This window comes from Ricinus communis, chromosome 3 (genome assembly GCF_019578655.1).
Source record: "Ricinus communis isolate WT05 ecotype wild-type chromosome 3, ASM1957865v1, whole genome shotgun sequence".
Classification (NCBI taxonomy): domain Eukaryota; kingdom Viridiplantae; phylum Streptophyta; class Magnoliopsida; order Malpighiales; family Euphorbiaceae; genus Ricinus; species Ricinus communis.
Genome location: NC_063258.1, coordinates 15,770,950 through 15,796,651, shown reverse-complemented (window position 1 = coordinate 15,796,651; position 25,702 = coordinate 15,770,950). Strand labels below are relative to the sequence as shown.

The following is a 25,702-nucleotide window of genomic DNA, read 5'->3' as shown; positions in this document are numbered from 1 at the left end:
TTGAAAGAAATACCCCTCTTACGGGGTTGTTTTCTAGTATTGACAAATATACCCCTCTTACGGGGTTGTTTATTCATATTGACAAATATACCACTCTTACGGGGTTATTTTCTAATATTGACAAATGTACCCCTCTTACGGGGTTCTTTTCTAATATCGAAAAATATACCCTCTTACGAGGTTATTTTCTCATATTGTCAAATATACCCCTCTTACGAGGTTGTTTTCTAATATTGATATTTATACCCCTTTACAGGGTTATTTTCTCATATTGACAAAAATACCACTTTTTTGGGGTTGTTTTCTCATGTTGAAAGATATAACCCTCTTACATGGTTGTTTTGTAATATTGACAAATATACCCCTCTTGCGGGGTTGTTTTCTCATTTTGACAAATATACCACTTTGTTGAGGTTGTTTTCTCATCTTGAAAGATATACTCCTCTTACGGGGTTGTTTTTAATATTAACAAATATACCCCTCTTACGGGGTTGTTTTCTCAAATTGACAAATATATCACTTTTTTAGGGTTGTTTTCTCATTTTCCAAGATATATGCCTCTTAAGGGGTTGTTTTCTAGTATTGACAAATATACCCCTCTTACGGGGTTGCTTTCTCATATCGATAAACATACCATTTTTTTGGGTTGTTTTCTCATGTTGAAAGATATACCACTCTTACGGGGTTGTTTTCTCATTTTGATAGAAATACCATTTCTTGGGGTTGTTTTGTAATATTTACAAATATACCCCTCTTATGGTGTTGTTTTCTCATACTGACAAATATACCACTCTTATTGGATTGTTTTCTCTTGTTGAAAGATATACCTCTGTTAAAGGGTCGTTTTCTAATATTGACAAATATACCCCTCTTACAGGGTTTTTTTTTTGTATTAAAAAATATACCACTTTTTTAGGGTTATTTCTCATGTTGAAAGATATATCCCTCTTACGGGGTTGTTTTCTAAAATTGACAAATATACCCCTCTTATGGGTTTGTTTTCTCATATTAACAAATATACCATTTTTTGGGGTTGTTTTCTCATGTTGAAAGATATACCCCTCTTACGGGGTTGTTTTCTAATATTGACAAATATACCAATCTTACAGGGTTATTTTCTCATATTGACAGATATACCCCTCTTCCGGCGTTTTTTTCTAAAATTGACAAATATACCCCACTTTCGGGGTTGTTTTCTCATGTTGAAAGATATACCCCTCTTACGGGGTTGTTTTCTCATATTAAACAATATATCACTTTTCTAGGGTTGTTTTCTCATGTTGAAAGATCTATCCCTCTTACGGGATTGTTTGATAATATTTACAAATACACCCCTCTTACGGGGTTGTTTTCTTATATTGACAAATATACTACTCTTACTGTGTTCTTCTCTCTTCTTGAAAGATATACCCCTCTTGAGGGGTTGTTTTCCAATATTAATAAATGTACCCCTCTTTCGGGGATGTTTTCTCATAATGACAAATATACCAGTTTGTTTGGCTTGTTTTCTCATGTTTAAAGATATACCCTTTTTTAGGGTTATTTTCTCGTGTTAAAAGATATATCCCTCTTATGGGGTTGTTTCATAATATTTATAAATATACCCCTCTTACGGGGTTGTTTTCCCATATTGACAAATATACCACTCTTACTGGGTTGTTTTCTCTTGTTAAAAGATATATCCCTCTTAAGGGGTTGTTTTCTGATATTGACAAATATACCCCTCTTACAGGGTTGTTTTCTAAAATTGACAAATATACCCCTCTTACGGGGTTGTTTTCTCGTCTTAAAAAATATATCACTTTTTTTGGGTTGTTTTCTCATGTTGAAAGATATACCATTCATACGGGGTTGTTTTCTCATGTTGACAAATATACCATTTTTTTTGGGTTGTTTTCCCATTTTGAAAGGTATACCCCTCTTACGGGGCTGCGTTCTAATATTGTCAAATATTCCCTTCGTACGGGGTTGTTTTCTCGTATTAAAAAAATATTCCTCTTTTTTGTTATTGTTTTCTCATATGATGAACGATGTACCCGTCCCACGGGATTGTTTTCTCATATTGATTAATATACCCCTCTTACGGGATAGTTTTCTCGTATTAAAAAATATACTACTTTTTTGGGGTTGTTTTCTTATGTTGAAAGATATACCTCTCTTACGGGGTTGTTTTCTAATATTAACAAATATACCCCTCTTACGGGGTTGTCTTCTCATATTTACAAATATACTACTTTTTTGGATTTATTTTCTCATGTTGAAAAATATATCCCTCTTACGGGGTTATTTCATAATATTTACAAATATACCCCTCTTATGGGCTTATTTTCTCATATTGACAAATATACCACTCATACTAGGTTGTTTTCTCATATTAAACAATATACCAGTTTTCTAGGGTTGTTTTCTCATCTTGAAAGATATATCCCTCTTACGGGGTTGTTCTATAATATTTTCAAATATACCTCTCTTACAGGTTTATTTTCTAATATTGACAAATATACCACTTTTACGGGTTTTTTCTCCTGTTGAAAGATATACCCCTCTTTCTGGATTGTTTTCTAATATTGATAAATATACCCATCTCACGGGGTTGTTTTCTAATATTGACAATATACCCCTCTCACGGGGTTGTTTTCTAATATTGACAAATATACCAGTATTTTCAGGTTGTTTTCTCATGTTGTAAGATATACCCGTGTTACATGGTTGTTTTGCAATATTGATAAATATACCACTCTTACGGAGTTGTTTTCTCAAATTGACAAATATACCACTTTTTTGGGGTTGTCTTCTCATGTTGAAAGATATACCCCTCTTACGGGGTTGTATTCTAATATTGACAAATATACCCCTTTCTCTGGGTTGTTTTCTCATCTTAAAAGATATATCACTTTTTTAGGGTTGTTTTGCCATTTTGAAAGATATACCCCTCTTGCAGGGTTTTTTCTAAAACTGAAAAATACACATCTCTTACGATGTTGTTTTACCATATTAAAATACACATTTCTAAAACTACACATCTTTTGGGGTAGTTTTCTCATTTTGAAAGATATACCCCTATTACTATGTTGTTTTCTAAAATTGACTAGTATACCCCTCTTACGGCGTTCTTTTCTAATATTGACAACTATACCCCTCTTACGGGATTGTTTTCTAATATTTACAAATATACCCCTCTTACGAGGTTGGTTTCTAATATTCACAAATATATCCTTCTTACGGCGAGATTTTCTCATATTGACAAATATACCACTTTTTTGGGGTTGCTTACTCATGTTGAAAGATATACCCCTTTTACGGGGTTGTTTTCTAATATTGACAAAAATACCCCTCTTATGGGGTTATTTTCTCATATTGACAAATATACCACTTTTTTGGGGTTGTTTTCTCATTTTGAAAGATATACCCCTCTTACGGGGTTGTTTTCTAATATTGACAAATATACACCTCTTATGGGGTTGTTTTCTCATATTGACAAATATACTAATTTTTTGGGGTTGTTTTCTAATGTTGAAAGATATGCCCCTCTTGCGAGGTTATTTTCTAATATTGACAAATATACCCCTCCTACGGGGTTGTTCTTTAATATTGACAAATATTTCACATTTTTGGGGTTGTTTCCTCATCTTGAAAGATATACCCTTCTTAGGGGGTTGTTTTCTAATACTGATAAATATACCCCTCTAACGGGGTTGTTTTCTAGTATTGTCAAATATACCACTTTTTTTGGGTTGCTTTCTGATGTTGAAATATTTACCCCTCTTACGGGGTTATTTTCTAATATTGATAAATATGCCCCTCTCACGGGGTTGTTTTCTGATATTGATAAATATACCACTTCTTTGGGGTTATTTTCTCATGTTGAAAGATATACCCGTCTTACGGGGTTATTTTCAAATATTGACAAATATACCCCTCTTACGGGGTTGTTTTCTAATATCAAAAAATATATCCTCTTACGGGGTTATTTTCTCATATTGACAAATATACCCCTCTTACGGGGTTGTTCTTTCATGTTGCCAAATATACCACTTTTTTGGGATTGTTTTCTCATGTAGAAAGATATACTCCTCTTACGGGGTTGTTTTCTTATATCAAAAAATATACCCTCTTACGGGGTTATTTTCTCATATTGACAAATATACTCCTCTTACGGGGTTATTGTCTTATAATTATAAATACACCCCTCTTACAGGGTTGTTTTCTCATGTTGCCAAATATACCACTTTTTTGGGGTTGTTTTCTCATGTTGAAAGATATACCCCTCTTACGGGGTTGTTTTCTAATATTGACAAATACACTCCTCTTACGAGGTTGTTTTCTCATATTGGTAAATATACCACTTTTCTGCGTTTATTTTCTCATGTTCAAAGATATATCCCTGTAACGGGGTTGTTTTCTAATATTGACAAATAAACCACTCTTACGGTATTGTTTTCTCATATTGACAAATATACCACTTTTTTGGGGTTTTTTTCTCATATTGAAAGATATACCCCTCATACGGGGTTGTTTTCTAATATTGACAAATATACCCCTTTTATGGGGTTGTTTTCTTATATTGACAAATATACCACTTTTTTGGAGTTGTTTTGTCATGTTGAAAGATATACTACTCTAACGGGTTGTTTTATCATATTGAGAAATATACATCCTCTTACGGGATTATTTTCTCATATTGACAAATGTACCCCTCTCAAGGGGTTGTTTTCTCAAATTGACAAATATACTCCTCTTACGGGGTTGTTTTCTCATATTAAACAATATACCACCTTTCTGGGGTTGTTTTCTCATGTTGACAAATATACCACTCTTACAGGGTTGTTTCCTCTTGTTGAAAGATATAGCCCTCTTTAGGAGTTGTTTTCTAATATTGATAAATATACCACTCTTAGGGGCTTTTTTAATATTGACAAATATACCCCCTGTTACAGGATTGTTTTCTCATATTGACAAATATACCCCTCTCATGGGGTTGTTTTCTCAAATTGAGAAATACACCATTTTTTTGGGGTTGTTTTCTCATGTTGAAAGATATACCCCTCTTACGGGATTATTTTCTAATATTGACAATATACCCCTCTTACGGATTTGTTTTCTCACATTGACAAATATACCCCTCTTACAAGATCGTTTTCTCATATTAAACAATTTACTACTTTTCTGGGGTTGTTATCTCATGTTGAAAGATATTTTCCTATTACGGGGTTGTTCTCTAATATTGACAAATAAACCACTCTTACGGGGTTGTTTTCTCATATTGATAAATATACCACTTTTTGGGGTTGTTTTCTTATGTTGAAAGATATACCCCTTTAAGGGGTTGTTTCCTAGTATTGACAAATATACCCCTTTTACGGGGTTATTTTCAAATATTGACAAATATACCCCGTCTTACGGGATTGTTTTCTCATATTGATAAATATACCCCTCTCACGGTGTTGTTTTCTCATATTGAGAAATATACCACATTTTAGGGTTGTTTTCTCATGTTGGAATATACACCCCTCTTATGGGGTTGTTTTCTAATATTGACAAATATACCCCTTTTACGTGGTTATTTTCTTAGATTTACAAATATACCACTTTTTTGGGATTGTTTTCTCATGTTTAAAGATATACCACTCTTACGGGGTTGTTTTCTCATATTGACAAATATACCATTTTTTTGTGGTTGTTTTCTCATTTTGAAAGGTATACACCTCTCACAGGGTTGTTTTCTCATATTGACCAATATGCCCCTCTTACGGGGTTGTTTTCTCATATTAAACAATATACCACATTTCTAGGGTTGTTCTCTCATGTTGAAATAATCAATCAACAACTCCCTTTATATAGAAATTCGTACTAGCTTATATAGGCCTTAAAGAAACCTAATTCTATAATGATAAGGAAGCAAATAACAATCAGACTAGGAATAGAACTCCTAAACTAAAAGGATAACTTAAAACAAGACTCCTAATAATTAAAAGACTTCTTTAAATGAACACCATACTTCTAAAATCCATCCAGCCCTAGTCTATATAAAAAACATAACAATTAGGCTTAAGTAACATGTGATATGCAGACCCATTCTTGAGTATTGGACTCCAAATAGCTTGACTTGATTATCTTGGGCTTATCTTGGCTTGATCATGACTCCATATGTTGGATTGAGTTGATAAGAGCATCTTGAGGCCCATTATCTTGATTAAGCCCCATCTCACTTGGACTTTGTATCGGACTAGGATTCCTAGTGGAAATAGGATTCCTTTCGTCGCTTGAACTCCTAATATAATCATAACTCCTTGCTAGATTAGGATTCCTAGTGGAATTAGGATTCCTTGTTGAAGTAGGATTCCTTGAGCAAGTAGGATTTGCATCATTAGGTTTTCTTGTTGGAGTAGAATTCCTTATGCTACATGGGTTCTAATCACATAAATTCTTATTCATGATTTGCACCATTGGGATCTTCATCATTCCTTGCTCCTCTAAGGACGATAACTCCTAATGACATAAGGATTGGCATAAGGAAACATGGGAGTGCAATTGACAAGCTTGACTGGTGGCATTAGGGATTACCTTGATGATCAAGTAGGATGAGACATAAATCCATGCATCAAGGACAAAACTCATGTTGTTTTCAATTAATCCAAGCGTAATACTAGCCGAAATTCGAGGGCTTTGATGTTTGAAATGCATATGATGAAGTAATATGTGTTGAAGTGTTTTTAAGTAGGCCCACACGAATTTACCCTTGTTTTTATTAAGCTGGGTGATAAAATTTAGGACTACGAGAATTGTTGCCGCTCAACTCCTCTCTTGTTCTTGATTTGACTTTAGTTTATCTATCTTTATATATTTATTTATTCACATTTAGCATCTAGTTTCTTCTTCTTATGGAAATAAGGGCTTTTGCACTATAAAATCCACATGCAACTGAATACTTGAGGCTAATGAGTATATTATTTCAGTTTTCTACCTTGCGGAAAATCAAGTTATGGGTTTCTTGAAGAATTTTTTAGACTTAATCAACACTCGCACTAGTGAGCATAGACTTATTGTAACACCCCAACTCAAACTTCCCATTGAATAGCAATATATATATATATATAACTTTATAAACATAATTTACTACTTAGTTACAATATACATTCATACAATTTAAGTGGCATGACATACTTAATATATATAAGAAATATTTATACAGTAGTTTAATTCACGAAGTTCCCAAAATGCCCCAATGCTTTAGATAACTCCTCCGGCCCACCCGATAATATTGACTGATGCAAAAGAGCAATGCCGACTAAGGCTATCTACAACTGCACTAACCTGAAAAAAAAATTGCTAAGGAATGAGCTAGCGACTCAATAAGCATTTAATTTACTAAACTATAGTATATTAGGCTAGAATTATCAAATCTTTATCAATACGGAAAATTATACCAACACTTAACTAACAATCACAAAATCAACCATTTCAGTTATTCTCATAAACATATAATTTCATCTCACGTAATGCAAATAATCTCAAACTCAACCAAGTCAAATAATTCAATTCCACATTATTTCTATCAAATTAGGATCAGATGACTCATCCTTACATTTCCTCACATTTTTAAATTTCGACCGCTTGACAAGACTATCCGCTCGGCTCAGTCTTGCCATCTCACATACTCGGGTAGCTATCCGCCCGGCTCAGCTTTCCCGATCACAAAATATCCATACAAAAGTCATCAATCCTTAATCACAATCATTTCACTTCACAACACATTACAATCAATTCACTTCACAACACATCACAATCAATTCACTTTATAACAAGCCAAAACATAACTAATATCAACTCGGTCAACGAAGAAATTATCAAGTAATCAAACAGCAGTCCCTACTCAATATACACAAAGTTTAGTCTATTAAATACTTACCAAAAGTTATAGGATAACAAAGTAATCCTATTCTTTTCTCTTACCACTTCCTTGCCTTTGGATGAACCTATTCACATATTCAATACAAATACAATTCAATCACAAGGTATAAATATATATATATATATATATATATATATATATATATATATATATATATATATATATATATATATATTTACTATCAATAAAATATCACATTTCAACAAAATAACATATATTCTAGATATTAATATGATGCATGAGATGAATGACAATAAATCAACATATTTGTTGATGAAGGCAGCTTGTAGATACTGAATTAGAAATTACACCAAAACTTACGTACAATTAATAAAAATCTCATATTTTCGAGAATTACACTTCCAGTTTTATAGAAACCATAGCAGAAAGAATCACCTCAAAATCATTGGTATAGAAATAGTTATGGCATTTTCTATACAGCTGCTCAAATTTCCATCTAAACAGAACAGAAAAAAGTTTCCTATTAAATGACTAATCAAACGAATGAATTTTCTGATGAAACTCTCCAGATATAAAGTTAACATTCTAAAGTTTCTATAGACACTAATTTTACTCAATTTGGACTTTTCTAGCTCAAGTTGTGAAACACACAATTAGCAACAAATTTCTGAATCCTAAGCCCGATTTCTGCTTAAAACAGTTTCGGGCAGGCCATATTAAGTTCAACATATCTCACGTTATACTCAACCAAAATTATGAAATTTTTCAGACATATACTAAATATATAAATGAACAACTTTTATGTTTAACTCTCTGCTTGTTTCAGCCTCTAAATGCCTCAAAATATCAGCACAAAAACCAGGTCACCTGCTGAACTAAAAACAGAGCAGCAGCAAAATCGAACCTCATAAGTTCCTACTCACTCAACAATCTGCAAAACCATTTTACAGAGATATTCTTGAGACATATACCTACAACTTTCATGTTTGAGAATTTTCGAGATAAAGCTTCTAAGGTCACGAAATCATAAGTGAAAAATCTGCCCAGAAATTTCAGCTTCAAGATCACAAGTAAAAGCATGTTTACTCTTGATTAAACAATTCCAAAACACATAATCATCAACAATTTCATATCATTAACCCTAATTTACAGCAAAATCAAGCAATTAAAATTACTCACCTTTGTTTTCCTTGATTAAGAAAGCCCAAATCTTTCAAGCTTAAAAGAAGAATTTGATTTTCACTTACTAAAAGTTTTGTAGAGTTTGATTTGGAAAATCAAAGTTGAAGAAGGAAAGGAGAAAAAATGAGAGAGACAAAGAAGAAAAGGAAATTGGGAAGCATACGTAGATAAGAACAAATGAAAGAGGTGGTATATTGGTGTGGAAATAGGCAAATTACAATTTAATCCTCTTTCTTTCTAACTTTTCAATTTAGTCCAAAATCATTACTTTTCAATTAAATCAATATGTAACTAAATAATTTATTTATCTACCACATAATATAAAAAAATAGATCATATATAATCATGATGCAAATGACATGTTTAATGACATGCTAATGAATATTAATTATTAATAAAAAGAAATAAATAAATTTGGTTGTGACAATTCCTACCCACTTAAAAAAATTTCGTCCTCGAAATTAACTAATCGCCAACAGACATGCCAAATAAGCTCGGGTATTTATCCATCATATGCTTCTCTACTTCCCAAGTTGCTTCCTTAGATGAATGTTGACTCCATTTCACCTTTACCATAGGAATTTCGTTGTTTCTTAATTTTCTAACCTGTCGGTCTAATATCTGAATCGGTTTTTCAACATATGTGAGTTTCTCAGAAACTTCAATTTCTGGTATCTTGATGACATGGCTAGGATTAGATCGATATCGTCGAAGCATAGAAACATGGAAAACATTATGTACTTGAGCTAACTCTGGGGGTAATGCAAGTCTATAGGCTAAAGGACCAACCCGCTCTAAAATCTCATACGGCCCGATATATCGAGGACTTAGTTTACCTTGTTTACCAAATCGAAGGATACCCCTCCATGGTGATACTCTCAAGAAAACCTTATCCCCAACTTCATACTCAATTTCCCTTCTGTGTTTATCTGCATAGGTTTTCTGTCTATCTTGTGCGGCCTTGATACACTGCTTCGCAACTTGTCTCTTGTCTACTGTTTCTTGAATAATTTCAAGACCTTCCAATTGTCTCAACCCTTCTACATCCCAACATATAGGGCTTCTACATTTTCTCCCATATAATGCCTCGTATGGTGGCATACCAATACTAGAATGAAAACTATTATTATAAGCAAATTCCATAAGTGGTACCTGTTCATCCCAATTTCCGCTATACTCTAATGCACAAGCCCGTAACATGTCTTCAAAAGTTTGAATAGTTCTCTCAGATTGCCCATCTGTTTGAGGATGAAAAGCAGTACTGAAATGCAATTTAGTTCCCATTGCCACTTGTAAGCTCTTCCAGAAATGAGATGTAAACCGAGGATCCCTGTCTGAAACAATGGAGATAGGTACACAATGCAACCTAACAATTTCTTTCACATACAAGTTGGCTAGCTTATCCAATGAATCATTCTGTTGAATAGGTAAAAAGTGCGCTGATTTTGTTAACCTATCAACTATTACCCAAATAGCATCATTTCTCCTAAAAGTGCGAGGCAAACCAACAACAAAGTCCATAGTAATTCTTTCCCATTTCCACTCAGGTATAATTAAAGATTGTAATTTACCTGCAGGTGATTGATGTTCTGCTTTCACTTGTTGACAAGTTAGGCATTTAGCTACATATTCTGCAACTTCCCTCTTCATGCCTGACCACCAATAATGTGGCTTCAAATTGTTATACATTTTTGTACTCCCTGGGTGCATTGAATAAGGAGAATTGTGAGCCTCCCAAAGAATCTTTTGTTTCAATGCGGCTACATTAGGTACATATACTCTGGTTTTTATAACCCACATTCCATCATCTCGCTCGATTAGTTCACTTGTCTTACCATCTTGCACCTTCTTCTGTAACTTCTTTAAGTATGCATCACTACCTTGTGCATATTTGATCTCATCTAGTATCTGGTGACTAGTCTTCATTGTAGTCAATAATACCCCATTCTTTATAGAAAAATGCATATCCATAGCTCTTAGCGAAATTAAGGAACTCATCTGATATGAAATCATACCTGCAACCCTTTCCAAAGTCTTCCTACTAAGTGCATCTGCCACAACATTTGCTTTTCCTGGGTGATAATCAATGGTACAATCATAATCCTTCAATAATTCCATCCATCTTCGTTGCACGAGGTTCAACTCTTTCCTGTGTAGGTATGTACTTTAAGCTTTTGTGGTCGTTGAATATCCGAAATGTCTCTCCATAAAGATAATGTCTCCAAGTTTTCAGAGCATGTATAATTGCAGCCAATTCTAAATCATGTGTAGGATAATTTTGTTCATGAGGTTTAAGTTGTCTAGAAGCATAAGCAATAACCCTTCCATTCTGCATCAATACACAACCCAAACCATTAAGTGAAGCATCTGTATAGACTACATATTCCCCTCCTTGTATAGGTAATGTAAGTATAGGTGCTGTAATCAATCTATTTTTCAACTCCTCAAAACTAGCTTGACATTTATCATTCCACTGAAAAGTCACTTGTTTCTTTAACAGATTAGTGAATGGCTTTGCTAAAATGGAGAAGTTCTTCATGAATCTTCTATAGTACCCAGCCAATCCCAGAAAACTACGAACTTCTGAAATATTTCTTGGTGATTCCCACTCCTGAATAGCCTTCACCTTAGATGGGTCCGGTTGAACACCTTGTGCAGATATAATATGCCCCAAAAATGCAATGTTATTCATCCAGAACTCACATTTACTGAACTTACCATATAACTGTTTTTCTCTCAAAGTTTGTAATACTGTTCTTAAATGATGTTCATGGTCTTCAGAATTGCTAGAGTATATCAGAATATCATCAATGAAGACTATCACAAATTGATCAAGATACGGTTGAAAAATATTATTCATCAAAGACATGAATGCTGTAGGTGCATTGGTCAAACCAAATGGCATAATAACAAACTCATAATGACCATATCGTGTCCGAAATGCCGTTTTAGGTATAGAAGTCTCTCTAACCTTTAATTGCCAATACCCAGATCTCAAATCAATTTTGGAGAATACAGTTGCCCCTCTGAGTTGATCAAGCAAATCATCAATGCGAGGTAAAGGATATTTATTCTTGATAGTAACTTGGTTCAACTTCCTATAATCAATGCAAAGTCTCATACTTCCATCCTTTTTCTTCACAAACAACACTGGAGCTCCCCACGGTGATATACTAGGTCGAATATAACCTTTCTCCAATAAATCCTCAAGTTGCTTTTTCAATTCCTGTAATTCTGCCGGTGCCATTCTATAAGGTGCTATAGAAATAGGAGCAACTCCTGGAATAGTTTCAATTTCAAAATCCACTTCTCGTTGAGGTGGCAATCCAGGTAATTCTTCTAGAAATACATCTGGGAATTCTTTGACTATTGGTACCTCTGAAACCCCTGGACTAACAATTCCAGTGTCTACCACATTCACAAGATAAGCATCACACCCAAATTTCATTAAATGAAAAGCAGTAGCAGCAGAAATCAAACATGTAGGTACAATTTTCCTGTCACCCGTGAACACTATTTTTATTTCCCCATCTATAACCATTTTTACTTCCTTCGTTAAACAGTCAACTATGACATGATTTCTAGATAACCAATCCATTCCCAATATCACATCAAAATCTCGCAAATTGATCACAATTAGGTCTCATCGACATATTTGTACCACAAATCATCACGAACAAGCCCGAACTACAGTATTCACCATTATTACTCCTCCAGCAGGCATCGAAACACAAATATCATGTCCTAAAGATTCAATAGCACAATGCATTTTCAATGCAAAATCACATGAAATGAATGAACATGTAGATCCGGGGTCAACTAACACATATGCATCATGCCTACAAATAGGAATTATACCAGTTATTATCTCCTGGAGAAGTAGTTGCTTCCCGCCTCGTAGCGATACACTTTTGCCTGCGGTAAGGATTGGTTCGCATCTTCAATATGGACATATGCTTTCTGTATCGCACTTCTACCTCCCCTACCTCTACCACGATCAGTCGTTGTAGGTACTACATTATCCCCAACACTACTTTGTCCTCCTGAATGGTAGGTACTCGATGCTCCTCTACCTACCACACACTCATTGGCATAATGCCCAGGTTTCCCACATCTATAACAAACCTGCACTCTCGGTCCCCAACACTCTCCTGAATGGGTCCTTCCACAAGTGCCACAAACGGGTCTATATCTTCTACCAAGAAACCCGAATTACCTCGCATGTTCAATCGATCCACCACTTCTACCCAAAGTTATACTACTTGGCCCTCTAAACTGATAACTACCCCTTCCTCTAAAACCTCCTCGCTGACCTCCTGATCCTCCCCTAGGTGTAAATGAGGTACCTCTAGAGAAAGATGGAGTAAACGTCCCAATTATCTTCTTTTTCTTTGCTTCTAATATATTTCTTTCTAAGAATAATTCTTCTGCTCTTGTTGCGACTTCCAATAAAGAAATAAAGGTAGGTGGTTGCACCGCCAACTTTTCACGAATCTCCAATCTCAAACCCCTCTCAAATCTATTTCTCTTGAGTTCATCAGTTGCCACTTCCTCCGGTGCATACCTAGATAACCTTGTAAATTGTAATTCATAGTCGGCAATAGACATCTCATTTTGTTTCAATTCAAGGAATTCAAGTTTCTTCCTCTCTTGATATATTGGTGGCATATACTTCATCTTGAACTCCTTTAAGAATTCTTCCCATGTCATTGTCAATGGTTGTGTTTGGCTACCTGGGACTGTCTCCCACCAGTTTCTAGCATCCTTAACAAATAATGAGGTTGCATACCTCACTTTCATTTGGGTTGTCGGTTGGGTATTAAATTGTGTAAACACACCTTTAACAGACTTTAGCCATTCCTCTGCTACAATTGGATCAGTTGTCCCCTCAAACTCTTTCCCGCCATGCTTTCTTAACTTTCCAAAGTTTGCATCCAATGCAGGTACGTTTAGTGGAGGTGGTGGTCATTGTTGAGCTAATCTTCTTAACTCTTGACTATTTGCGAGCATACCCTTCAGCTCTTCCTTGTATTTGTTCATTTTCATGCATCTGTTCTTATTCAATATGATGTGCATGAATCGGCGAATGTGAACCCACTGGGCCGTTGGAGTGCTCATCCATGCCTATATCATTAACAAACTTCACAACAATAAATGGTTGTGCATAATTACTATATGCTTGCATGTTATGCTCTTAATCCCCTCTATTCCCATCAATTCAATCACACAAGCATTTAACATATTGGAACATATTAAAAATTCCAACTCACTTTAACATATACAACACATACACACCTTCATATAACATAACATAAACACAAATATAAGTACTCAAACTTATGTCCCAATGGTCTAATCCCCGCTCTGATACCAAAAACGGTAACACCCCAACTCAAACGTCCCATTGAATAGCAATATATATATATATATAACTTTATAAACATAATTTACTACTTAGTTACAATATACATTCATACAATTTAAGTGGCATGACATACTTAATATATATAAGAAATATTTATACGATAGTTTAATTCACGGAAGTTCCCAAAATGCCCCAATGCTTTAGATAACTCCTCTGGCCCACCCCGATAATATTGACTGATGCAAAAGAGCAATGCAGTAAGGCTATCTACAATCGCACTAACCTCGAAAAAAAAAATTGCTAAGGAATGAGCTAGCGACTCAATAAGCATTTAATTTACTAAACTATAGTATATTAGGCTAGAATTATCAAATCTTTATCAATACAGAAAATTATACCAACACTTAACTAACAATCACAAAATCAACCATTTCAGTTATTCTCATAAACATATAATTTCATCTCACGTAATGCAAATAATCTCAAACTCAACCAAGTCAAATAATTCAATTCCACATTATTTCTATCAAATTAGGATCAGATGACTCATCCTTATATTTCCTCACATTTTTAAATTTCTTGACAAGACTATCCGCCCGGCTCAGTCTTGCCATCTCACATACTCGGGTAGCTATCCGCCCGGCTCAGCTTTCCCGATCACAAAATATCCATACAAAAGTCATCAATCCTTAATCACAATCATTTCACTTCACAACACATCACAATCAATTCACTTCACAACACATCACAATCAATTCACTTTATAACAAGCCAAAAACATAACTAATATCAACTCAGTCAACGAAGAAATTATCAAGTAATCAAACAGCAGTCCCTACTCAATATACACGAAGTTTAGTCTATTAAATACTTACCAAAAGTTATAGGATAACAAAGTAATCCTATTCTTTTTCTCTTACCACTTCCTTGCCTTTGGATGAACCTATTCACATATTCAATACAAATACAATTCAATCACAAGGCATAAATATATATATATATATATATATATATATATATATATATATATATATATATATATATATATATATTTACTATCAATAAAATATCACATTTCAACAAAATAACATATATTCTAGATATTAATATGATGCATGAGATGAATGACAACAAATCAACATATTTGTTGATGAAGGCAGCTTGTAGATACTGACTTAGAAATTACACCAAAACTTATGTACAATTAATAAAAATCTCATATTTTCGAGAATTACACTTCCAGTTTTATAGAAACCATAGCAGAAAGAATCACCTCAAAATCATTGGTATAGAAATAGTTATGGCATTTTCTATACAGCTGCTCAAATTTCCATCTAAACAGAACAGAAAAAAGTTTCCTATTAAATGACCAATCAAACGAATGAATTTTCTGATGAAACTCTCCAGATATAAAGTAACATTCTAAAGTTTCTATAGACACTAATTTTACTCAATTTGGACTTTTCTAGCTCAAGTTGTGAAACACACAATTAGCAACAAATTTCTGAATCCTAAGCCCGATTTCTGCTTAAAACAGTTTCGGGCAGGCCATATTAAGTTCAACATATCTCACGTTATACTCAACCAAAAATTATGAAATTTTTCAGACATATACTACATATATAAATGAACAACTTTCATGTTTAACTCTCTGCTTGTTTCAGTCTCTAAATGCCTCAAAATGTCAGCACAAAAACCAGGTCACCTGCTGAACCAAAAACAGAGCAGCAGCAAAATCGAACCTCATAAGTTCCTACTCACTCAACAATCTGCAAAACCATTTTACAGAGATATTCTTGAGACATATACCTACAACTTTCATGTTTGAAAATTTTCGAGATAAAGCCTCTAAGGTCACGAAATCATAAGTGAAAAATCTGCCCAGAAATTTCAGCTTCAAGATCACAAGTAAAAGCATGTTTACTCTTGATTAAACAATTCCAAAACACATAATCATCAACAATTTCATATCATTAACCCTAATTTACAGCAAAATCAAGCAATTAAAATTACTCACCTTTGTTTTCCTTGATTAAGAAAGCCCAAATCTTTCAAGCTTAAAAGAAGAATTTGATTTTCACTTACTAAAAGTTTTGTAGAGTTTGATTTGGAAAATCAAAGTTGAAGAAGGAAAGGAGAAAAAATGAGAGAGACAAAGAAGAAAAGGAAATTGGGAAGCATACGTAGATAAGAACAAATGAAAGAGGTGGTATATTGGTGTGGAAATAGGCAAATTACAATTTAATCCTCTTTCTTTCTAACTTTTCAATTTAGTCCAAAATCATTACTTTTCAATTAAATCAATATGTAACTAAATAATTTATTTATCTACCACATAATATAATAAAATATATCATATATAATCGTGATGCAAATGACATGTTTAATGACATGCTAATGAATATTAATTATTAATAAAAAGAAATAAATAAATTTGGTTGTGACACTTATCCTCATGTCCATCCTTTCTCTTATGTTCTTTGTCTGCCCTTATGTTTAAATCAATTCCATTTGATCCTTCCAATTAGCCATATGAAAGAGAACAAAGAAGTTGTGATTGCTTTCCTTATCAGATCTAAAATCCTACTGATATTCTCATTCTTTTTGTTTATTTTGTGTCTCTCTTTCTAATCTATATCTATTATGATGGCTTGGTTGTATTTGGGAGCATAAACACGAGTGCTGAATGAAAGCGTGTGGAAGCGTCAATCATAGGTACCGATCTAATGCTTTGACGACTGCAAAGAAAGAAAATTAGTTGATAATGTATTGATATCATTTTCTAAATGATCGCGGAGGAATCTTTTAGAGGAAAGAGAGAAAGATGAGAATCAAGGTCCGCCTAAATTAATACAAACATGGCTAACTTGTGCCAAACCCATATTCAATATTGATATCTTTACCAAGGATCATTCACCAAATCAAGCAAAAAAACTCTAACTCCTAACAGGACCCTTAAATAACTTGTACTTAAGAACCTTAATTATAAAGAATTAAAGGCTGTTTAACATAAACATAAGTTTAAGTTAAACTAAGTTTGTAAAATACCAAGCCTTCACTTGACAAATTCACCAAGTTCATTAAGAGCAAAAGAAGAGAATTAACTCCAAAATAATCAATATTCAATAACTCCCTTTACATAGAAATTCATACTATCCAGAATTCAAGCGCTCCCATGTTTAAAATGCATATAATGAAATAATTTGGGTCGGGAGTGTTTTTAGGTAGGCCTATGCGAATTTACTCTTATTTTTGTTAAGCAGGCTCATAAAATTTAGGACTACGAGAGTTGTTGTCTAGTTAACTCCTCTCAAATTCAACTCCTTTTGGCTTAATAGGTATTTCAAACTCTTGTGGTCTGTGAAAATCTAGCACTTCTCGCCATACAAATAATGCCTCCAAATCTTCAAAGCAAAAACCACTACTGCTAACTCAAGGTCATATATAGGATATTTCAACTCAGGTGGTCTTAATTGAGGAGAGGCATATGCTATCACTTTACCTTGTTGCATCAATACGCAACCCAAACCATTTATGGGAGCATCATTCTACACAACATATTCCTACCTTGTCATTGGTAATGTCAATAATAGTCCTGAAGCTAAGCATGCCTTCAGTTCATTAAATGTGCCTTAGCATTTATTCCATACAAACTTCACATTCTTCCTCAATAAATTTGTCAAATGTGAAGCAACGATAGTGAAGTTTTTCATAAACCTCCTATAATAGCCTGCTAATCCTAAAAAATATGTATCTCATGCACGTTGGTAGGTTGTTCCAACTAACGATTGCTTCAATTTTTTTCAGATCAACATATACTCCCTTGGATGAAATTTTATGCCTTAAAAATACCACTTTCTCCAGCCAAAACTCATACTTGCTCAACTTGGCATACAATTGCCTATCTCTCAATAAATAGGGATCCACCGAAGAAGATCCTTCTTCTTCCCTTTTTTTTTGGAAAAGTAGCAGATGCACTTAGCAGGAAGTCCTCAAGTAACTTATCTTATGTTCGTACTATGAGAACTCCATTGTTACTTGAGTTGAGGGCAATAAATATAGAGTTAGCTCCGAGCGAGAATCAAGCATTGCTAGCCACTTTGAAGGTTCAACGAGTGCTAATTTATAGAATCAAAGAGGCACAAAGTCAAGATGAGCAATTGGTGAAAATCAATGAACAAGTTCAACAAGGTAACCATGTAGATTTTATGATCTTAGAGAATGATATTTTTCTTTATGGGGGTAGATTGTGTGTACCCAATGTTGAAGTTCTTAAAGGGGAGATAATGAAGGAAGCACACAATTTAGCATATGCCATGCATCCGGGGAGCACTAAATGTACCTGACCTTGAAGGAAAATTATTGGTGGTTGGGGATGAAGAAGAATATTATAGAGTTTGTGAATAAATGTTTGGTGTGCCAATAAGTTAAAGTAGAATACAACATCCGGTAGGAACATGGCAACCTCTTCCTATTCCTGAATGGAAGTGGGAGCATATTACTATAGATTTTGTAATAGGATTGCCTAGGACCCAATAGAGACATGATGGTGTTTGGGTGATTGTGCATAGATTGACCAAGTCAGCTCACTTTTTGCCTGTAAAGGTGAATTAATCATTGGATAAATTTGCTGAAACCTACATTCAGGAGGTAGTGAGATTGCATGGTCAGTCAGAGAGAATAATTCAAACACTAGAAGATATGTTCGAACTTGTGTGATGGAATTTCAGGGTAGTTGGCAATTAATGGATTTTACCTACAATAACAACTTCCATTCGAGCTTAAGGTTGGCATCTTACGAAGCATTATATGGTAGGAAGTGTAGGACTCCAATATGTTGGGATGAAGTTGGAGAAAAGTAGTTAATTGGTCTAGAAATTTTACAGATGACAACTGAGAAGATTTAGTTAATCCGAGATCGACTAAAGGAAGCTTAAGATAGACAAAAAAGTTATACAGACTTAAAAAAGGTACCGATTAAATATATTATGGGTGACAAGGTTTTCTTTAAGATTTCACCATGGAAAGGAGTACTACAGTTTGGTAAAAGAGGGAAATTAAGCCCCAAGTACATTGGTATATTTGAGGTGATTGAAAGGATTGGTCCAGTAGCTTATAGATTCCACGTTTCTATGTTAAGAAGGTATAGGAGTGATCCTAGTCATATTTTACAAGCTCAACCTTTAGAAATAAAGGATAATTTATCTTATGAGGAAAGACCGGTTGCCATTTTAGCTAAAGAAGTTAAAGAGTTAAGAAAGAAGACTATTCCTTTAGTGAAAGTATTATGGAAACATCATGGAAATGACGAAGCAACTTGGGAGTGGGAGGAGGATATCAGAAACCAATATCCTAATTTGTTTAATTCTGAGGACAAAATTTCATAAGGTGGGGAAAATTGTCACACCCGTATTCTAAGTATGTATTCATCCTTTTAGCATTGCACACATTAAAGCTTGAAGAGTTGGATTCAAATTCAAGGCTCGTTAATCTAATTCAGTTTATTGGGCTTGAATAAATCTAATATGGGCTTAATGAGCATAAAGGAGCACATAAGGGAGTTTGAGCCTAATTACCTCCACCAAAGATGGCCCATGCATGTGACTTAAAGAAACTAAGGATTCTTACTCCTAATGGGCGGCTACATAGTATTTTAGGAGTACTAGGGTTATCTCTTTTAGTTAGGATGTTTATCTCTATCCTATTTGAGCTGTAATTCCTTAATAGCTTAGAACTAGGGTTTTCTAAAGGCTATAAAAGCCTAGTATGGATTTTCAAGCTCATGGATTGATCATTAATATATTTTGTGAGTTTATACTTTATTCTTAGTACTTGTTGGAGCTAATTTGAACTTATTAAGCAATTCATTGTTTATGGCGTTCAAATCTGACTTATCAACTTAGAATCCATACTAAATTGTGGCGTCTTCTACCTCTAATACCTTAGGTTTGATAGTTGAATATACTTAAAGGGTCTAAGGTTTCCATTGACCTGGTTCTTATCACAAAAGACTTCATTGTATACGAGTTTAATCCTTTGATATAGGTTAGGTTCGTATCACAAAAGACTCAATTGTATTAAGAAAAACATCCTCACTCTTCACCAATTCAACTTTTGCCTCATCCTCATCATCATTAATGATTTCTTCAATTTTGAATTCGCACAAGGATAGATAATTATTGTCTTTCTCACAATCTTCATTAATCATGTCTTTAAGATCTTCATTGACTTCAATAGAGTAATTTACCTCTTCTACATCATCTTGATTGCTTTTCAATGTTGGCTTACGCTCGGCTTTATTTTGGAGATGCTTAGCATAACTATGAATCGACTCCTTTAATTCTAAAAGAATTATGCATAATCGAATTGATATCCTTGATACTATACATGTTTGCATGCTTGATCTTGAGTTATTTTTAAAGTAATTTATGTTTTTTTGTATTAGGACCACCCTGTTTTAGTTTCCTTTATGTCTTAGGTGTTTTTCTAGGTACATCATCAAAGTTAGAGAGAAATTAGACCAGAATTGGGAAGCAACGGATGATGAATCGGGCGCGTTAGACTATTCAACACGCCCGCTGAGGAGCACGGTCAGGGTCAGACAACATGCTGAAATGCCTTTCCTATGGCGATTTAAAGCGATTTCTAACGCAATTTCTGAGAGTGACATGGCCTAGGAGTATGTCTGTGCTGAGGAGCACGACCAAATTCGAAGAAGGCCAAATGTACACTTTTAGATCAACACGACATGGATTTAGCACGGCCTAAATCCAAGCCATTTTAGATCCTGAAACCGAAGTTAAAACAAAAGAAAAAATAAGAAAAAAAGGGAAAAACAAAGGAGAAGAAGAGAACTTTAGACTATTCAAGATAGACCTTAAGAGCTAACTTCCAAACGATCAAGAAGAGGAAAACAAAGACGAATTCTACTTCAAAATCATTAAGATAGCCGCTCTTAAGGGTTGGATCCAAGATTCAAGGGAAGAAGAAAGAGATCTTGAGCTGTAGAGTGTGGATACAGAGTTATTAAAGAGGGGATAGCATCTTACCATTTGAGAAAAGGGTGTTCATGTTCTTTTTAATTCTTATCTACTTTGTATTCCATTCCTATTTTACTTTAATCATGAACATATGTAACTAATTCTATCAAACTCATTTAAGGGCGATCTTTAGTCATGCTAGGCTTGTTTTGTGCTTAAATGATTGGATTATTGATTTAAGATTGTAGTTTTCATTCAAGTATAATAAAATTTATTATTTCCTTATCATTATTCAATTAATTTGAGAACTCCTTTGTAATTGAGAAATTCAATTGAATTTGGACAACTACTTGTGTGATTAGGTGATTTGTTTCCTAGAGATAAGTGTAATAGCTTACTAGAATAAGAACTAGACATTCTTATTAGCGTAATTTAGAGATTAATGCTATTCTAAAATCGATTGTTAGGAAGAGATTCTAACTTTAGATCTTTAGGATTAGAAATTGGTTTACACGAGAGAGAAGCCAATTCATTCAAGAAATTATCCACAGATCGCAATTTTTAATAAATCAATTCATAAATTATTGTTTGTAAGCTGGTTAGCTAGAGTGATCCCTAATTGGGTTAACTCATCTTATTATCCTTTTTCAAATTTTATTCTCTTTATTAAAATTTAGCTTTCAATTGTATTCTTAATCAGTTTTAGTTAATAATCTTCACCACCTTTTGATCGGTTAGATAATAGGAATAGCGTAGTAGCAGTAGTTTCTCAGTTATCGTGGGATACAATATTGATACTTGCCATAGCTAGATTACAATTGATAAGTGCACTTGCCTGTAGATTGCTAGTCGTGTTAGCGAACCATCAAGTTTTTGGCGTTGTTGCCGGGTAGTTTGTTTTGAGAAATATTATGAACTGTGTGTTCTTATTAATTTAGCCAATCTTGATCTAGTAGACCCTCTACCAGAACTAGAGCGATCCCTCAAGCAATTGAGAAAGTGATTGAACATAGACGAAGAAGAGATTGAGGTTAGAAAATCTGTACACGTGAGTGAGTTCGCAAACATTACAGTAGAGATGGCAGATGCCAACGACAACAATGACAATAACCGGATAATGTATGATTTTGCCAAACCATTATTGGAGGGGATATGAACATGCATTACGAGATCGGTTGTTGCCGCCAATAATTTTAAAATAAAGCCTAATGTTATTTAGATGGTGCAACAAACAATTTAGTTTTGAGGCTTGCGAGGTAAGGATCCTAATGCACATATAACAAGTTTCTTAGAGATTTATGATACCTTCAAGATTAATAGGACAACAGATAATGCAATTCGTCTCCACTTATTCCCATTTTCCTTGAGGGATAGAGCAAAGTAGTGGCTACAGTCACTACCTCCTAACACTATCACTATCTGGGATTCTTTGGCAGAGAAATTTCTATTAAGTACTTTCCTCCCTTTAAAATTGCTAAACTTAGAGATGACATATCTTTTTTGTGCAGTTTGACAATAAGTCAATGTACGATACTTGGGAGAGGTACAAGGACCTACTGCAATGTTGCCCAAACCATGGAATACCAATCTGGTTACAGGTATAAACTTTTTATAATGGTTTGAATTTGGCTACTAAGCAGATGGTAGATGCAGCTGTAGGTGGTTCTTTGAGCAGCAAGACACCAGAGCAAGCCCAAAGCTTGATTGAGGAGATGGCAAAAAATAATTACCAATGGTACACTACTAGGAGCAGGATGGGACGTCAAGGGAGTGGACACCAGTTGGATGCCACTGTAGCCTTGGCAGCTCAAGTGGAGTCCCAGAAACTTGATAAACTCTAGATGCATGTCCAAGCAGCTCAAGCAAGTTGTAAGTTTTGTGGTGGCCTGCATTATAGTAGTAACTGTATATCAGGAGATATGTTTGCTTCCTCTTCTTTATCTAACCATGAATAGGTGGACTATATGGGAAGTCAGCCTAGGCAGCAGAACAACCTGTATAGAAACACCTACAATCCGGGATGGAGAAATCATCTGAACTTTGGATGGAGGAATAATAACAACCAAGGGCCACCAGGGTTTCAGCAATTACATCAACAGTCGTAACAATTTGTTCTCCAACCTCAGTCTCCTCAGGCTCAAGAGAAAAGCCTAACTTAGAGGAGCTGATGATGAAGTTTGTGTCCGCTTCAGAGACTAGATTCCAGCAAACAGACGTAGCTCTTAAAAATCAACAAGCCTCCATTCAGAACTTGGAGAAGCAAATAGGCCAGATTTCTAAAATGATGACTGAGAGGCAGCCAGGGACTTTGCCTAGAAATATATAGTCTAACCCAAGAGAGCACGTGAAGGCTGTCACTTTATTGGTAGATATGATTATAATCAAGTTTCTTCATTTTAGCTTAATTTCTTTTTTTTTTTGTTAATTTGTTGAGATATTTTGTTTGGTTGATCCTCTTTGACTTGTTGAAGCAGGAGAAAGTCGATCAGCAGTTCATTAAGTTTCTTGACTTGTTTAAACAATTGCGAATTAACTTACCTTTTGTTGAAGCTATTTCGCAGATGCCCAAATATGTGAAGTTCTTAAAGGAAACCCTTAGCCACAATAGGAAGTTAGAGGACTTGGCGATCGTGACCTTAAATGAGGAGTGTTCAGCTATACTTCAGAACAAATTGCTAGAGAAGCGTGGTCCATGGAGTTTTACTATCCCTTGTGTGATTGGTGATTTGACAATTAGTAATGCTTTAGCTGACTTAGGAGCTAGGATTAATTTAATGTCATACAATTTGTTTACCAAGTTGGGGTTGGGTGAGATGAAACCCATTAGGATAAGCATAGAGTTAGTTGATAGGACTGTTAAGTATTCTAGGGGTACTGTGGAGGATGTACTTGTTAAGGTTGGCAAATTTATATTTCCTATTGACTTTATGATCATGGACATGGATGGTGAGAGTAACATACCTTTAATTTTAGGTCGACCTTTCCTTGCAATGTCTAGGGCTATTATAGATGTTTGTGATGGGAAGATTAAACTTATGGTAGGGGATGAAATTGTCACTTTTGATTTGAATAATTCTATGAGACAGTCCTTAGATCATGATGATACTATATTTTCTGTTGATTTACTTGATGATGTTATTGATATACAGTTGCAGGAAATATTGCTTAATGATCCCTTACGAGTTGCCTTGCAGGCAGAGGATGAGCATGAGCTATCCAATGAGAGTGTGTTGGAGCAGCTTGCATTTTTGTTAGCTAATGAACCAAGCAAGAATACTGATAAGTTTATTGAGATTGACAGGGTAGGTGCAGAAATTGAGGCTGCCATTATAGGAACAACAAGTCCTTGAGTTGAAAGAGCTCCAAAGCACCTCAATTATGCATATCTAGATGAGGATAACATGTTGCCTTTCATCCTAGCAACAGACTTGGCACTCGAGAGAGGGAGATGACTTTCGCCTATCTTAGGAAGTACTAAAAGGTGTTTTCTTGGAAAATTGCTGACATTCCTAGGATTAGTCCTAGCTACTGCTTGCACAAGATCTTTATGGAGGATAGCTGCAGGCTAGTGGTGCAACCATAGTGCAGACTGAACCCGGACATGAAAGAAGTGGTTAAAGGGAGGTAATTTTTATGCAGGTCTGGTTTACCCTATATCTGATAGTTCCTAGGTTAGTCCTGTGCAGGTAGTTCCTAAAAAGGGAGCTATGATCGTGGTTAAAAATGAGAAGGACGAGCTTATACCGACTAGAACAGTAACAGGCTTTCGAGTGTGTATAGATTACATGAGGCTAAATGATGCCACTCGAAAGGACCATTTTCCCCTTCCTTTTATTAATCAAATGTTGGAAAGGTTGTTTGGGCATATGTTTTATTATTTTTTAAATGGTTTTTCAGGTTACTTCCAGATTCCCATTGCACCTGAAGACCAGGAGAAGACAATCTTTACACGCCTTTATGGGAGAATGCCATTCGGATTATGCAATGCATAAGCGACTTTTTAAAGGTGTATAATAGTGATCTTCCACAATATGATTGAGAATTTCCATAGAGGTCTTTATGAATGACTTTTCTATATTTGGTAACTCTTTTACTCAATGTTTACATAATCTAGAATGCATGCTTGAGCATTCTGTGGATGCTAACCTAGTCCTTAATTTAGAAAAGTATCATTTTATGGTTAGGGAAGGTATAGTGTTGGAACACAAAATTTCGCATGAGGGGATGGAGGTCGATAGGGCTAAGGTGGATACTATTACTAAATTTCAGTTAAGATTGCTAGGAGTCTCTTAGGTCATGCAG

At 34.7% G+C, this 25,702-nt stretch overlaps 1 protein-coding gene across 1 annotated transcript; it reads left to right on the top strand.

Moving 5' to 3' along the window:
• The first annotated feature begins 23,961 nt into the window (after window positions 1-23,961).
• On the top strand, window positions 23,962-24,750 carry LOC107262407. Its single transcript, XM_048372333.1, has one exon. It carries the CDS (start codon window positions 23,962-23,964, stop codon window positions 24,748-24,750), a length of 789 nt encoding a protein of 262 aa, XP_048228290.1.
• The last annotated feature ends 952 nt before the right edge of the window (window positions 24,751-25,702 follow it).

Bases quoted from the DNA above. Each gene is read 5' to 3' on its own strand.
- LOC107262407 (XM_048372333.1), top strand. From the start codon at position 23,962: ATGCCCAAATATGTGAAGTTCTTAAAGGAAACCCTTAGCCACAATAGG.